Consider the following 16,826-nt stretch of genomic DNA (forward strand, 5'->3'; position numbering starts at 1 on the left):
AGGGAGTTATGTCCCAGCTAACAGCCATGGCAGAGTTCTGAGAGTACGCAAAGCCTCCGTTATTCGCCAGTATGTAGAATGCATACTGAATTTTAGTACAGAAGAAGATAGAGACAGATTTCTTGCATTTCGTTCTTTGATAAAAATGCATTCACTTTTGCAACAGGAAAAAAAATCATATCTAGTTTTTCTGTGACTTTACATGAACTGTTTAATCCAAGAGTATCAAAATAAGTGTTTTATAAAAATAGTTGAATTGCTAAAGACCCTGCAGTAATTCCTGAAGTGAAATTAAATAGTGTGATTGCAATTTCCTAGTTGATTTTCTACCACAAGCAACCGATATGAGTGCATGAGCTATTTCCGTCATATCAATATAAACATATTTTTCATCTTCCTTTATTACAATGGTGAAGATAGTAGACTTTTTCCAGGTTTTAGTTTCCCTAGTACTTAGTCAAGACTAGTAGCACAGCTATCTCATCAACTAAAGAAAACAAAAAAAGCGTTCTTGTCATTCAGGCAAATAACATTACTGGGAAGCTTTTATGGCAATAAAGCGAGATCATGTACACATTTTCCTCTCTTTGGCTTCCTGCATAATGATAAAGAAGAGGTATGGGAAACTGTAGAAAAATTAGGAATTATTTGTGAATAACATTAGCATGATTTCAGTTGTAACACATTAAATAAAACATAATTAAGCTCCATTTGCTTTTCAGATAATTAGGAGACATGATCTCAAGCCTCAAGTTAAAATACAGTTTGAAAGTGCAGGTGTGTTCTGACATAGATTTAGACTGAAGACAGTTTTCTTATAACGAGGTAATTTAACTTCAGATGCAGTGCTCACTTTTTCATCTTCAGAAGCCAGATAAGCTGGTTTCTTTTCTGATCTCTCTTGGGTTCTCTTGCAATTAATTCTCACATGTGTCTTCACAGAATTGCTCTTAAATAATTAAAACGAGAATCTGAAATGAGTAATAAGCTACATTTCAAAACCCCTGTATTATCCTCCACCTTTGGTAATAATAAGCAATTTCTTAATTAATCACCATTTAAAATAAACCTTTTTGTTGTCCTATGTCATTGCGAAAGATGTGCATTTTAGACAAAAAGAAGGTTGGGATAACTTAGTGCATTTTGTACCCTTTCCATGAGCATCACTGAGAAATATCACAAATAGGCAATTGAGATCTTTATAGATAATATTCTTGGTATGTATGGACTGAGAAAATCATCTGAAAGGATTCTGTATAACTGTCAGCTTTGTGTTTAAAAAAAAAAAAAAAAGTCTTTTCTAGTCCAGCATGCAACATTCCATCCTTTGTGTTAATTCCTAGCAGGTTTATTAATACTGTGTAAAAAGGAGAGATCGTTGTCTTTTGAGTAATCTGGTCCAGATGCTGGTGCTGCTACTAGTGCTAACAGCCAGGGAAATACTGCCTCAGCTGCACTGGCTCTTCTGAGACCTTTATCTCATCCCAATCAAAATAAGACATTAATCCTTTTAACTTCTTACTTCATTACTTGCATGGTTTTGGGTTGTTTTGGAGGAACGGGGGCTGAGAGGGAGAAAGGTGTTCTTTTTGTTTTGCTTTTAGTGAAAGTTTTAGAGACTGTCTAAAAGATCATCTTGCCTTTCCAGGAGGATTTGCACACTTGTTTTCCCCAGGTTGCCTGGCTTCAGTGGTGTCAATTGATGTGTCTCTTGTGGGAACTGTTTTCCCCTAATGAGAGGCACAATGGCAGTCTCTCTTGACTGGGAGGGAAATATGTCCTAAAGATTTTCAATCTGTGTCTGCTTTAAGGCCATATCATGATAAGCTCTTTGCAACAGAATTACCTATATTTAATCACGAGGCAGAAACATCTTCGTTATAGAGTTTTGCCATATGGTTTCTCCATAGTACAAAGGATGTTTATTGAGGTTATGACCTCGGTGACTTCTTGTCAAAGGAGAAGGGAGGTAAAGCTTTGCTGTTCTGGAGGTCTGGCTTACAAGAGATTTTTCTCCACATAAGATGTCAAATGTCCTAAAGTTCATTTTGAGTTACTTTGACTTCTGCCTGCCCTTATCTGTGTGTCTGGATTGGAGAGGCGTTATTCAGAACTGTCTCCAAGATAAAGCCGACCTTCCATAAAATCAGTCCAAGGCACCAGCGGACCCACTGAGGCTGCTGCTCCGCCTGTCCCCACTTGACTGAGGACCCGGGAGATGCAGTATCACACGTCTGGACATGGCACTCTGTACAAGCTCATATACACGGGGCATGTAGGCCTGGATTATGTCTGATGGACCATAAAGTGACTCTTTTTCAAGAGACCTGAGAATGTCTCTGTTCACCCCGGTGAAATATATGCAGTTGGGTGCATATCCATCTAGACTGAGAGCGGCAGAAGCTCTTTTCCTCCAGAGATGGGAGAGCGCAGGGAGTGCAGTTCGGATGTTAGGGTGTTGTAACTCAGAGCAGTACTGGGCCTTCTGTCCTCACACTGAAGACTACGTACAGAACTGAGCAAGACCATCTCCGTGGTTTATAACTGAGGATGACGTTACAGGGTCTCCCGTCCGCTGCGGTACATGACGAACAACTGCTTGGATAGGAACCTGCAGCTTTATCTTTCCAGAGTTCTGACCATGTCAGCAAACCAAGCTTAGCCATTTGAAATAAAACTACTGGAAATTTAAGTTTTCACAATAAATGCATCTTTGTAGACTTCGACTTCTTTGGTAGTAGCAAGTTCTGGTCAGTGCTTGGATGCATCTGGTGGGCTGTACTTCTGATCAGCTAACAGGCCAGGTTAAAGTGTGCATTCCTCCAAGTGCTTGCCAGTCCACAGGACTGCAAAGCAGAAAGACGTGGCAGAAACAGCCCTACCTGCCCGTAATAATTTATTTTTCAGGATCTACTCCGTCTTTCTGTGTGGAGCCCGAAAACTATCCCTGTCCCAGTCTGTTCCTCGTGTACTTATGTCACCAGATCAGCAAGTTTGTGTCTCCTTTTAAAGCCATGCTGTATGTCTGGGAATGCCTGCTGGAGCTGAAAAGGGGAGAGCTCACTGCGACAATGCTGTAACAGGGAGCTGGCTGCTGTACCTCCCCTGCAGGTGGGCCGTGTAGCAGGCTTCCTTCATTCTCCCACCTTCAGATTCGAGATCCGCATTCAGAAATTCTCATCACACAAGTTCAGTTCTTTAGTGGGACTTACGCCTTGTCTTTACACCCTGTACACACAGGACAGCCTTCAGATCCAATGGCTACTGAAATGGCCTTCCTGGAAGCTGCCTCTGCAGGCAGAAGAGTGGGAGAGATGTGGGAGCAGGTGGAAGACCCTGCATTCCACATTCTTCTGGGATGGTCCCACGTTTTGGGTGACTCTCAGTGCATTTCGGGATCAGCGACTGAATTTTATTTAGGTCAATCTGGTAACTGCTATCTTAGCAACATATTCAGAACTGTGGCTGACTTTCACACGCAGCTTCAGGCAGTCTGCAGTTTGTGATCTTGTCAGGAGAAGACTTTTTAGTGGGACTTTGAAGCTATCCACATACAGGGCTGAGAGATCGAAGAACTGCCATTGTACGTGCAGAGACTGTGACATGGGTAAGTGGCTCAGTGAGGCTTTTTTCTAAGCCTGCACTTCTAGACCTAACTGTGATTCTGGGGAAAAATATTTATGTCTCAGTTAGTCTCGCTTGTATCTGAAGATATTCTGAAATCTATCTGGTTACATCTGTTGCTACATTTTCTGTGATCTTCTTTAGTCTCTCATTAAAATTTTACTAAATTATGGACCAAATAATATTAGCCTGAATCTGTTTATTTGTCTTTGCTTCTTGATTTCTTTACAGCTTGTCATTTTTCAGATTGCCCTAGCCTACTCCAGTTCAGAAGTGCTGCTAACCCTCTACGTATATTTAATTGTTCTTTTGGAATAGATCCATCCTTAATGGTCCTCCATGCCTTTGCCTTATGCATGATGCATCTGCACAGAGCCCAGGTCTGCTCTATTCAGAAGCTTTCTATTCTTTGCAAACAGACTCTCAGAATTAGGTTATTTTGAAAACCACAGCTCTCTAGATTTTAATTTGATGTTTTCGTGTTGTCAACATGAATAATTGCCAATATTTCTCTTTCCCAGTTATTTTGCTGGGTTTTACCGTGTATTTTCTCTTGGGAAACAGCTCAACATATTTCTCTTTCCTCTGCCTGTATCTTTCTGTGGTTACTCTTCAGGAACAGCTTCTCAGAAAACACAATTGCGTCTATTTCTTTCCTTTGTTCTTGCAAGTGGTCCTATTAAAAAAATATATATTGTTTTTCTATTAGTGCCCTTTTGTTCTTGGGCTTGTAAGAAAAAGGGTGCTGTTAAGCAGAGTAAAAGTAAATGGAATATGATTTTGTTTTTTTTACATCTTTCACTTTCATGGTATGTTCAGAAGTGCCAGACTAATTCTTTCAAAAGTGTATAGATTTTTGTTGGAATAGCTAGACTAGAGGCTAAAGTAAATTAAAGAAAGAAGGAAAGAAAGAAAGAAGGAATAGCAGAAAACTTCATGAAATCATGCAACTAAAATAAAAACCTGTGTTCACCATTATGTCAAATATGGAACTGCTGGTTCTTCCTATCTTACAGCAAGTAGTTTTATTTTAAGCTTATAACTTTTAAAAGTTTCATGGCACAATATTGGGATTCTAGGTGCAAGATAGAGAAAGTAAAGAGTTCCATAAGAGTCACCTGTCTGATACAGACAACACTCATAAATCGACTGTGGAAATCCCAGACAGGAAGGAGAAAGAAGAGCATACAAAAAGCTCAGAGGTACAAAAAGAAAAAAAAAATAAAATAAAAATTGAAGCATACAGTATGCTTCAAAAGTGGGGAATTTCACATTCTGTGAATGCTATGCACGTTGTTATTTTTCAAAAACGGTTTTGCATGATAAGTTTGCTACACTGCAGTAGAAATGATTGTGTTGCACTGAAAAAACGCTATTGCACTATCGCTCACTTTAAGTTGTATGTACATCAATACTGTTATGTGAGAAATACCATACACCGCAAGGGAGCTCTGGGTATCAAAGCGTTTAAAAGTCTTGACTATATTACATCATGTAAGAATCAGTATGTAGCTGTATTTACTTAAACGTTATCATTGACAGAGTTAATTAAATGGGCTGTGAAGATGCCTGTCCTTTGCTGTTTTGGTATGGTGCTACCTCCAGTAGTACACCAAAGGCAGAAGGATTAAAATATCTGTTTCTTAAATCCAATTATGTTCTTCAAGGATAAATCACACGGCAAATGCTTTAACAAATATTTGTTTCCACTGTTATTTCAAAAGTAGTTAACGGAGCTACACCTCATAAAGTTTTCACCCTATGAGTAAAATCAAATAAAGTTTTAAAATGTTGTAGATTTTTACTTTTTGGTAATGCATTTTTGGTTTTGGCACTCCATTTTTAATTTTTTCTCTAAATGTTGCATCTCTTTCCTTATTGACTTCTCTCTGCAAAACCATATGACCCATAATCACTGGAGTACCATTAACAACATAATGTCAGGGTACAGAAATCCTCATTTTGTCTCCATTAGTGAAAGTTTCTTCCTAAATATATTTCTCCTAACTATTCCCTTCCTAATTTTTGCTAATTATGGATTTTCTCCTAGTACCTCTCCGACACATCCTCGTTTTTACTAGATACCCTCCTTCCCCAGCTTGCATCCTCTTTACAAAATCACAGCTCATCCTCCTGCTTCCAAGACAACGTGTGTTTCTCTTGCCCCTTCCCACAAGGATCTTCATTGGTGTTAGTTAGCACGACTGTCCGGTCTTGCTGTGCCCATCTCCATCAGTTCTCTCTCCGTGATGTTCCCCTGAGCCCATGCACTAATGCCCCCAGCGTGGGTTTCCTGTGTTGCCCATCCTTCCTGAGAGCAGGGTTACCTCTGTCCTTCCTCCAGTTAGGGTCTTCCCCTACCCTGTCTCCCCATGTCACCTATCTTTGGGTGTAGCATCTTTCTTATTTCTGAACTTTTTTTCCAGTGATGGCATAAGAAATGTCACAGATTGGCTATTTGTGTCTTTGTTCCCTTCTTCTAGCTATCCTATGAGCCCGATTTAAAAGCTTTAATTTAAAACGTCTCTTTTCTAAGACCGCATCTAGCTTTCTTTCCACTTTTCAACTCCTGTTATTTTCAGTTTGTATCCTATTGCTAGCTAGAACAGCAAAACAATTGTGCAGGAAGTCTTAGAGAGTCAAGATTTGCTAAACTCTCAATGAGAAGTGTTTGAAATCTGAATCATTTTAATTTAGCAAAAAACTCTTTAGAGACAAAGTAATTGAATTAAATATAGCTATAAGGAGAGCTGAATCTGTGGAAAGACTTGTGCCACAAATGAGTGAGGAACAGTTATTCCTGAAATAAGAAGTAAATATTTATTCAAAATTTTTATTTATTTCTGCTGGCAGCTTGCATTTTTTGTGACCTTTGCCTGATCAAAAATGTTTACACGGCCTTGGTGTATCTTACGAGTTCCATCTGTTTTGTACACATTTTCAGAATGAACACATCACCATAATTTTACAAGTATTTCTGTAGGACTAATTAGAATTTTCAGCTGACAAATCATCATAATTAGACAATCTCTGCCCGTATGGTGGGGTTTCGGTGTGTTGTCACATTCATGAAAAAAAGCTTTGAAATATTTGTTCGTTGCAGTTTGAAGTGGTTTCTGTTTCCTGTGTTTACTCTACATTATTGTATTCCTCAGGATGCCTTTGGACATCCTGCCAGTGAGATGAGGATAGGTGAACTTCGTCCTTCCATACCAGAGACTCCGTTGTACCCACCCAAGCTTGTTCTTCTGGGTAAAGAGAAGAAAGGTACTAACTTGACTTACAGCCTGCTAGATGGAAGCATATGTAATGCACATAGATAGACGTGTTACTTAACGTATTCTGCACTTCACTGATTTTAAAACATATTGTGTATGTATTTGTGCACACACACACACATATATGTGTATAGTATCTATTTGAAAATGCATTTTTCTGGAGTTTAGTTTCCAAACACCACCTCCTGAAAACATGTGCTGTGTTTTGTTTCAGAGTCGACAGATGAGTCTGAAGCAGATAAGATCCATTGTCTGAATAACAGCGTTTCCTCAGGCACTTACTCAGACTATTCCCCTTCCCAGGCTTCCTCAGGGTCCTCCAATGCGCATGTTAAAATGGGGTCCTTGCAGACAACAGCTAAAGACGCAGTGAATAACTCTTTGTGGGGAAACAGGTGTGATCCTCTTTCTTTAACACAGCTTCCAACTGCTTTTTGTCTTATGTTATCATACACATTCAAAGTAATTGTGCACTGTCTGTTAAGATATTGAGATCAAAATCATAACATTTTACCCCAATTGTCCTGAGGTGTACATAGCCATACACAGCCCAGGCTGTGGAGAGTTGGCCACCCATTCATACTCTATAAATGTCAGTAATTCTACAGCTGTCTTTTCAACCATGTGCTATAGCCATGCATTAAAAGCGCCTAGTAATTGAGCTGCAATTATTCTGTTCTGTGTGGTCCTGAGCTGCAGCTGGCTATAGTTTAGCGTAGCTAACAGAGTACATGTGTCTCGTATTCATGCTGTCCTGAGCATCGCTCTGCCCTGGACCTCCAATTGCAATACAGTTCATTGAAAGCTGTAATCTGCACTGGCCATCAGCAACCTGAAAGCACTCTTGTACCATACAAGAACTCTCTGCCCTGTCTGTTCCTGCTGTAAGTCACGTAAATGTAGCTCCGTCTTAAGAAATGCACAGGCTCTTCCCCGTTAACAAAGGCTGGAGCCTGCTTACTGGAGATGCATAGCATCTTGGTGGTGAGAAGATGCACAAGCTGCATCTGGTAGTTTTGTTTTAAAAAAATAACAATTTGCAACTCATAGAAGGTTATTTTTACAGTAAGAAAATATATTCAGCTGGATTTATATATGAACTTGGTGTTGAGCCATCCAGGACTTTTGACTCACTTCTTATTTTCTCTGTGTACACACTTAAAGCATCTGTGCTCCAGTGCAATGAACTGCTGCGGACACTCATGCCAGCTCAGTGACATAAGCGCACATCTCATAGTACGATCCCAAAGCCTGAATATGGACGGGAGAATATTAAATTGCTTTATAAGTTTGTCTTTCTGCTGACTGTTTCTGTGCTCTAATAGAGGGCATTTACCTTATTTAATTGTGTTTTATTTCAGCAGGCTGGCGCAGTCATTTCCACAGCCCCTTGAAACAAAGCCATTGCTGAGCCAGCGGGAATCTGCTCCGGCAGGAAACCTGCCACAGCGCAACGACAGGCGTCCCCTGAGCGACACCTTCACCGACAGCTGGAATGATAGCTCGCACTACGATAACACCGGCTTCGTTGCAGAGGAGAGCACGGTGGAGAACCCTAGCGCTAACCCTCTCCTAAGCACGAAATCTAGAAGCACATCTGCGCATGGGCGCAGGCCGTTAATTAGACAAGACAGGATAGTTGGCATTCCTCTGGAGCTGGAGCAGCCGACGCTCAGAAACACACATGAATCTGAAGTGCCTCCTCCCAATCCTTGGCAAAATTGGACCAGAACCCCTAGTCCTTTTGAAGACAGGACAGCTTTTCCTTCCAAACTGGAAAACACCCCCACCACCAGCCCTTTGCCTGAGCGGAAAGATCATATCAAAGAGTCTCCTGAATTATCTAGCACTTTCACTCCAGGAATAGCATGGGAATATCACGATTCAAATGCTAACAGAAGTCTCACAAATGTCTTTTCACATATACACTGTCGCCCAGACCCTTCTAAAAGTGTTATTTCGATCAGCAAGAGCACAGAAAGGCTGTCTCCAATGATGAGGGATTTAAAAACTAACAAATTTAAGAAGTCACAGAGTATCGATGAGATAGACATTGGAACATACAAAGTTTATAATATACCTTTAGAAAACTATGCATCTGGTAATGATACTGTAGGAGCCCACGAGAGGGTGGACAAGCTCCTGGGCCCGGAGCACGGCATGCTGAGCATGTCCCGCAGCCAGTCGGTCCCCATGCTGGATGACGAGCTGCTGACCTACGGCAGCGTCAAGGTGCAGCCACAGCAGAAGTCGTCCGTGACAAAGAAGGTCTACCAGTTTGACCAAAGCTTCAACCCGCAGGGAGCAGTGGAGGTCACAGCCGAGAAGAGGTTACCACCACCTTTCCAGCTCAACCCTGAGTACATTCCCCAGCAGAGTAAAAACCTGCCCCAGGAGCTGGTCAGCCCGAGGGCCTACCGCGGCTACCCCCCTGTGGAGCACATGTTCTCCTTCTCCCAGCCATCGGTCAACGAGGAGGCCGTCAGTGCCCCCTTCGTGAGCCAGGGCTCTCGGCCAGGCTTCTTGAGGAGAGCGGATTCGTTGGCCAGTTCCACCGAGATGTCTATGTTCAGGAGGGTCAGTGAGCCCCATGAGCTGCCCCCAGGCGATAGGTATGGCAGGCCTCCGTACCGAGGAGCTGTGGAGCGCCAAAGCAGCATCTCGGTCTCCGAGTCTCAGTTCCTCAAGAGGAATGGCAGGTACGAAGACGAGCATCCTTCCTACCAAGAAGTGAAAGCCCAGACTGGCAGCTTTCCAGTTAAAAACCTTACACAAAGGAGGCCGTTGTCTGCAAGAAGCTACAGTACAGAGAGTTATGGTACCTCTCAAACCAGGCCAGTTTCAGCGAGGCCTACAATGGCAGCTCTGCTGGAAAAGATACCGTCAGACTATAACTTGGGTAACTATGGCGACAAGCCTTCCGATAACAGTGATATAAAGACAAGGCCTACCCCTGTGAAGGGAAATGAGAGCTGTGCTAAAATGCCTGCTGACTGGAGACAACAGCTACTTAGACATATAGAAGCTAGAAGGTTAGACAGGGTATGTTTGGCATTTCTCTGCAATTAATGCCTTTAGTTGTGTGTTTTGCTATTTCAAACTATTTGCACGTACAGTGGTAACCACCAGAATTCCCAGTAATGAAATTCCTGCATTGGTGTCAGAGGAACTGGCCTGCAAAGGTGTCTGTGGGTGCACAAAGCAGCTGGAGTGAGGCATTCCCAGGCAGAGGCTGGCACACGGCCTCCGCGCGGGTATTGCACCGCGGCACATGGTGCTAATGCAGTGCCTGTCGCAGCACTGTCCGAAGTAAAAAAAAAAAAAAAAAAAAAAAAAAAACATTTAAAAATCTCTCCTTATCAGCAGATGTGAACATGCTGCTGAAGTCCACCACTTCAGTAATGATTTGAGAGCATTAGAAGATGCTGGATACATCTTTGCAGAAAAACAAAATAAGTGAAAACATCGCAGATAAAAAGTTTTTTTTAAAAAAAAGTGTTTTAGCTTCCGTATTGCTGTTAGTGGAGGGGATCTAAAGCTCTCTCTTAACACTGAAAAATATTACTGGATATATATTGCCACTGTTTTTAACAAGGAATATGCTTATTACTCCTTTTAGCAGTAGAAAATTATGCTTATTTACCCTCAAAACATAAATACAAAACATAATACAAGTACTACAGTGCATGATTTCTATAATGATTTTGATTATTTAATGGCCTACTTCATGAATCTGGATTTACTTCATAATCTGAAGTGATTGTGAAAAGTTACCGTGGTCTAATGCGTAAGTTAGTTGCAAAATGTGTCCATATCCGTATTTTATGCTAGATATTCATGAGTTTGGTGTTAATATATTTATAATACCTCCCAATTGCTCGACGTGATGCATACTAAAATACCATTAAGGATCAAATGGGTAAACTTTACAAACTGGCTTGAAGGCTGAAGCTTTTTCCTTGCTTCAGCTAGTTTCCTTGAGTTATGTGAAACTGATGCGAATATGCGTAATATCTAGCCGAAATAGAGCGGACCACGTAGAGAAGTTTCTGGTGGAAACAAACACTTCCCAGATGTTTTAGAAACATCTTTACACGTAGTTTACAATGTGTATATGCCTCAGAAGTATTTTAATTCGTGGAAAGCTGATGCCGGTGGTTAAGTCGAGTTCCCAGTGATCCCTGCAGAGGCAGAGAGCCGGCCTCTAGCTGTTTGCAGCACAGACCGGCAAAGCTCCACGAAGTTGGGCTGCCTGGTGCAGGGGCTGCCCAGGGAACGAATGGCCAGGCACTGCCTTGCAGAAGCCTCACGCTGCCGTGCCAGGCCATGCCGTGCTGTGCTGCGCCCGGGGGCTTGCCCTGGGGGACCTGGGAGCCCCCACAGAGCGCTCACAGCGGTGTAGGGTCTTGGTGCAGAGGGTTTGTTCTCTGACATTGATACTCCTTTATGCTAGATGTTTTCTGGCCCTTCCGTGGTTGTGCAGACATACCAAAATTTGGCCATATTTGCAAAATAAAGACTTGTACCATGTTATATGCTGCAGTTTTCAGAATACAGATAACAACATATTTCATCTGCTGTCAGCGTTGAAGTCTTTTATGGTATCCATTTTATGTATAACTAGCAATGTATTTGCTTCCGTGTGACTCAGTGCATGCATCAAAAAGCTATTTATTTCTTGGTACTGTTTGTTTGCTTAAACTAAAACTTTGTGAAATTAACCATATATGTGTGATACTTGATTCAAGGAGCATGTGTGTTCATATCCTGTCACGTGGTTGTTTCCTCTACTCAGACCGCTGCTTACAAACACAACACAGTTAGCCTTGGCATGCTGCACTCTGGAGGGTTTTCAGCAATGCATGCCGGCAGAAGCATGACTTTAAACTTGCAGACTAAATCTAAATTTGAAAACCAAATGCTTCAAGAGCTACCTCTACCGAAAGTAAGTATGGGATAGCCAGCATATACCAGCATTACGAAATAAATTAATAATACTCCTTGCTTTTTCCTGGTTTAGCTTTTGCCTATAGTTCATGCTTATACTATACACAATCCAAAAAGCAAAGATGATAGTAACACGGTTTTCCTGGAATCTTTTAAGAATCTTGCTTTTTGGATTAAGTAGCTCACATGGCTGTCATTACTGCTTTCTGCTCTTGTGTTAGATTGATGCAATCATTATATTTTGTAAATGACTTAATCTGTGCATAGAAATGAAGAACATGTTTTGTTTTGTTACTATTTAATCTAAAAAAAAAATAATAAGAAAAAGTGATGTAGAAATGTTTGACCTGCAGTTAAATAGTCTCCAGGAGATGGACATTTGAACATTAATTGATTATGCTGTAATAGCTGATATGTTACGAGTAGGTGCCTAACACACTTAAACTAATGTTAAACTTTTGTTTGGAGGAATGCCCCTAGAAATATTTTCCTTCATCTTTTTTTTTTCTCTTTTTTTTCTATTTTTAAGCTATGGATGATGTATTGTTGATAAGTACATACATACACAATTATACACAAGCAAATATTTGGTAGGAAAAGCACATACAGCAGGCCAGAGAGGGACATTGCTGAAATATCTGCATATCAGGGAGGAGATGCTGAGCCCGTGCTCCCTGTTTTGTGTGGCCATGCCGGAGTCGCAGCACCAGCCAGGTGCCGTGCATGTGCTGTGGGGACGGTGCGTAAGGCCAGTGGCACCACGGCAGTGCTAGAAGCAGCACAGCGAGCATCGCTCTGCGCTGTGCCTTACTGCATTAGCCGCGGTAGCTGTTGGTACAAATTAGCTGCATCTCTGTAAGTAATTAAATGGTCACAGAGCATGGATCCAGGCGCTGGAATGCCATCATCTGTGCTGCTAATTGCCGGCCTGGCCGCAGGCACGTTTGGCCTGAGCCAGCTGGTGCTGTGCCAGGCACTGCCTGGCCAGGGTGAATTCCCAAAGGAGGTTTCAGTGCCCAGTGTAGGAGTTTAGATCTGACCCTGCATACAAGAGTAAGAGAATTTAGGGGCAGCAGCATGACCAGCTTGCGCTTGCTGGCCGGAGGGCAGGCAGTAGCGTTTCTTAGCTAATGCAGGTACACACAGAGCACTGGATTTTCAACAAACTTGTGATAGTTTAACAATGTGCACACACACACACTGCACATAGATCACTGTCGGGTTTCTCCTGCTGTAATTTTCCATACTCTGTTATCTTCATTTGCGGCAACCATTCAGCTGTCCCGGGACTGAAGTCCAAGTGTTAGTGTGTGCTTCTCCGTTGTTGTTCAGTTAATGACATCTAGGTCAAATCTTAGCTGTAGCTGTGTGTTTGTTTGGACGTAGACAGCTTTCCGGTGTTGGTCATGTTGTTTTTTTCTTTCAAAGAATTTGTTTGTCTGTTTGGGTATATAGGAATTCTTGTCACAAGTCCTTGAAAGGAGTTCATTCCACGGTAGCTCCAAACATTGGGAGTATTTTTGTACACACATTTAAGAATAAGGTCTTACATACTTCACAGTTTTATGGTATAAATGAATATGGATATTAAAATATGGATATATGAGGAACATCATGAAAATGGTTAGGGCATGAAACTGGACATGTTTTGGTGTGGCCTTATGTGAATTTATTCTGCTTTATATTTCAGCAGCATTTCATTGCTCCATATCCATATAAAATATGATGCCGAAATGCATGAAGGGGGTGTATTCTCTTGCTGTACTGTTTGGGAAGTGGGGTGAAACTATTGCTGAACAAATTATTTGAATGTTCGTTGTTGATCAGTTTTATTCCTTCACATGTTCTAAAGCATTTTGCATTTCTCAATGAATCCAGGCCACAGCAGCTTCAAATTTATCTCTTCTTTCTCTTTCTTGTGGCCTTGATTCAGGAGAGTAATGAGTGGGGTCTAGTTTTCCAGTGGAAGATCAGGAAATCAAGTATATGAATTACTTAAACTGGGAAAGTTTATTACATTGAGTCTATTGCATGTATAAAATGTTAAACTGCTGCTTTTCATTATTTACCTAGGCATAAAAAGCACGTAGATTTTACTGGTTTGCAGTCCATCCAAGCTCTGTAAATGAATGATATTGCAAGTAAATGAATTCATTTTACTGCAGAAAATGAAAATGAAAAGTTATCACAGAATTTTCCTTTTTATTCAGAAAGCATCCTCTATATTTTTTTCCTTTTTGAGTGTTAACTCACCTCTGCAGATTAGTCAGTCGCTTATCAAAAAGGCCCAGCATTGTCTGCAGGAACAAAAGAACCACTTTTCAGAAGATTGCTTTGAATTGTTGGCATCCGTGTCACAATTCTTTTAAAACTTTGTGGTTTGGTGCATTTCAGTCTCAGAAGTGTACAGCACCACCCCTTCAGGAATAATCAAGGTATTCCCGTACACCACTTAGGAGAAAAAACACAAGTGCCCGTAGGAAGCTGCCTCCGCACAATCCCTCGGTGTCTGCGTGGCTGCGGGCATGTGATGTGCTTCATCAATTCTTCTCGCAGGGAGGCGACCACGTTTCCAGCCCAGCCTTGGGCGTCTCGCTCTGTGGTGGGTCTGGAAGGCTGACTCATGGCACACAGACGCTGTCCTTTCTTCTTCCTTTCTTTTCCTTTGTTTTTCGTTACTCCTCAGAGCACGGATTTGTGCAATAGTATTTCTTCGTTTTAGAACTTTGCTGCCCGGCTCGCAGCTGATGTGCCCCCCTTTGGATGAGGACCCAGGGGCGTGCAGCAAACGGGGCAGAGGGGCTGATCCAGGGCTTTGTGTAGGCACCAAGGCCCTCCCTGGGCCCAAAGTGGCCCCCGCTTGGGCAGCCCTTCTTTCGAACGCGTTTGTCCCTGTGCGGCCGAGCTCTGGGCCCACATTAGCCAGCATTAAGGGAGATTTGTGCTGCCAGCGAGCGGCCGCACTGCGGTGTCAGGCGCTAGGACAGGGTCCGCTGAGCTGGGAGGGGTCACCAGTGGAAAAAGTGCTGGGGTTGCTCTCATTTTTCCCTTCTTAGTATGTGCAAAGAGAGCTCTAAGGGGAGGTCTGGGTTTTCAACAGGGGAAATGTTTGCAGCATTTTAATACAAGGAAAATCGCATCTTTCCTGATTTTTTTCTGGAGGACTTCTTGAATGATGAGAGAATTATAATATCAGATTTCTTGTTTTTTTTAAATGATGATTGGAATTAAGGATGATTTTTTTTGTAATATAAATAATAATGTAAATAATAATAATAATGTAATAATGCATAATGTAAAATGCTGTCAGTGGTAGTATAATGTTGGTATTTTGGAAGGTCTGACACAAAAAGACATACCCACGTTAGGAAAATTTCCTGCTATACAGAGCCAGATAACAGAAAAGCTGGATGGGACAGCAAAGGTACACATGTCCTGGAAGGTACTGAAAACAGGAGTGCAGTAACGAGTGAAAAAGCGATGAGAACCATGACTGAAGGAGAGAAAAGTGGAAAAGAGAAAGTACTGAGATCATTTAGGAAACCTTGCATGTGTGTTATGGCCATTCATGTTCAGGAAGGAGTTTAATTACTGGTTGTTGTTGTGCATCTGATGTCCTGCTAACCTAAAACAAAGCCAGCGCATCCTAGAGAGGTCTGTGAGCAGTGTACAACACGCAGTGTTACTCAGAGCTCCTTCTGCCTGAGGCACGGTACTCATAGGTCCAGTATTGCTGCCATGGGGAATATTTTTTTAAGAAAATACAAGCATATAATTTAATCTTCATGGCAAGTACTCGGTAAAATGTTTTTGATATTTGAATGACCAGTTCGAAACTTTTCATTCAAACAACTAACGGCAGACTGCAAGTTTAAGTATGTGACTTCACCAAAATTTACTTTTCTGAAATAAGGAGCTACGTTAAATGATTTTTCTCTTTTCTCTCATCATTCATTATGCTCATTATTTTCACTGTATATCTCTCAAGATCTCTAACTTGCAGAGAGTCCCACTGCAATGTGATTACGTGTTAATGAAATAACCATAGGAACTGGAGGCTTTCCATTTAGCAATAGCGTGCTGCAGTTTAACTGGGTTGATGACTGAAATAAGCATGAAGAGAGAATATTTGCCAGTGACTAAAGGCTGCCCTACCGTTTCTGCAACAGACCCCGTCGCAGCAGAGCAGCATCCTGGACAACGGGCAGGACGAGGTGCCTGTGAGCGGCCAGTGGAACCCCTACCCGCTGGGGCGGCGGGACGTGCCCCCCGACACCGTCACCAAGAAGGTAAGCGGCACGAGCAGAGCGGCTGCACGGCTACGGTTCCCTTCCCTTCCTGGGGGATCCGTGGTAGGAGGAGCACAGGGTAATGGGGACAGGTTTGGGGGTTTGCTTTTGTCTCAAGGTCTAAAGGAACAATTGCTATGAATTAAGGACGTTTTCATTCCTGCTACCTGTTTTTGTATTTATTTATGCAGATGCTAGTAGTACATCTCTAGTGTGTGAAGTGGGCACACTGGTTCAGCGGGTGTATTCTTGCATGTATCAGACAGCCATCGGCCCCCTCTTGTCCTTTAAATACGTCATTTAAATTCTTCATTTGAATTAAATTCTTGAGTTCATGAAAAAAAAAAACAACACACAACAAATGTGTTGCGATGGGGAGCAGCTCACTGTCCAGATTGTCACAGACATTTCAGCAGAGACATCCTAAGCACACAGCATTTGCTGATGAACTAGAAGGGTGTCTCTTTTCCAGTACCTCACGGCAGTAGATGGTACAGCATTGGGATCCGGCCAGTTTCTGTGAAAACACTGGCTGCTGTCTCCCAGCCCGACTTGGCTCTGTTCATTGGCTGAGAAACTGCCACTTTTAGATATTATCATCATAAAGCTGCAGAGTAAAGGATCTTGACAAAGTGAACTGTTTGCAATCAGCTTTAGAAGGTGGAGCTGCACGTGTAAGCAATGATAA

At 42.0% G+C, this 16,826-nt stretch overlaps 1 protein-coding gene across 19 annotated transcripts in view; it reads left to right on the forward strand.

Annotated features, from left to right (window-relative positions):
• Positions 1-16,826, forward strand: part of LRRC7 (leucine rich repeat containing 7) — a 183,089-nt gene that overhangs the window by 147,329 nt on the left and 18,934 nt on the right. For 15 of the 19 annotated variants that reach the window (XM_013193137.3, XM_013193135.3, XM_067001702.1 and 12 more), the window contains 5 exons: positions 6,780-6,891; positions 7,117-7,297; positions 8,264-9,944; positions 11,698-11,847; positions 16,019-16,138. In XM_013193137.3, the coding sequence (XP_013048591.1) occupies positions 6,780-6,891; positions 7,117-7,297; positions 8,264-9,944; positions 11,698-11,847; positions 16,019-16,138 (2,244 nt within the window). The other 4 variants (XM_067001699.1, XM_067001700.1, XM_067001701.1 and 1 more) reach the window with 4 other exon arrangements.

Source organism: Anser cygnoides, chromosome 8 (assembly GCF_040182565.1).
Source record: "Anser cygnoides isolate HZ-2024a breed goose chromosome 8, Taihu_goose_T2T_genome, whole genome shotgun sequence".
Lineage (NCBI taxonomy): Eukaryota > Metazoa > Chordata > Aves > Anseriformes > Anatidae > Anser > Anser cygnoides.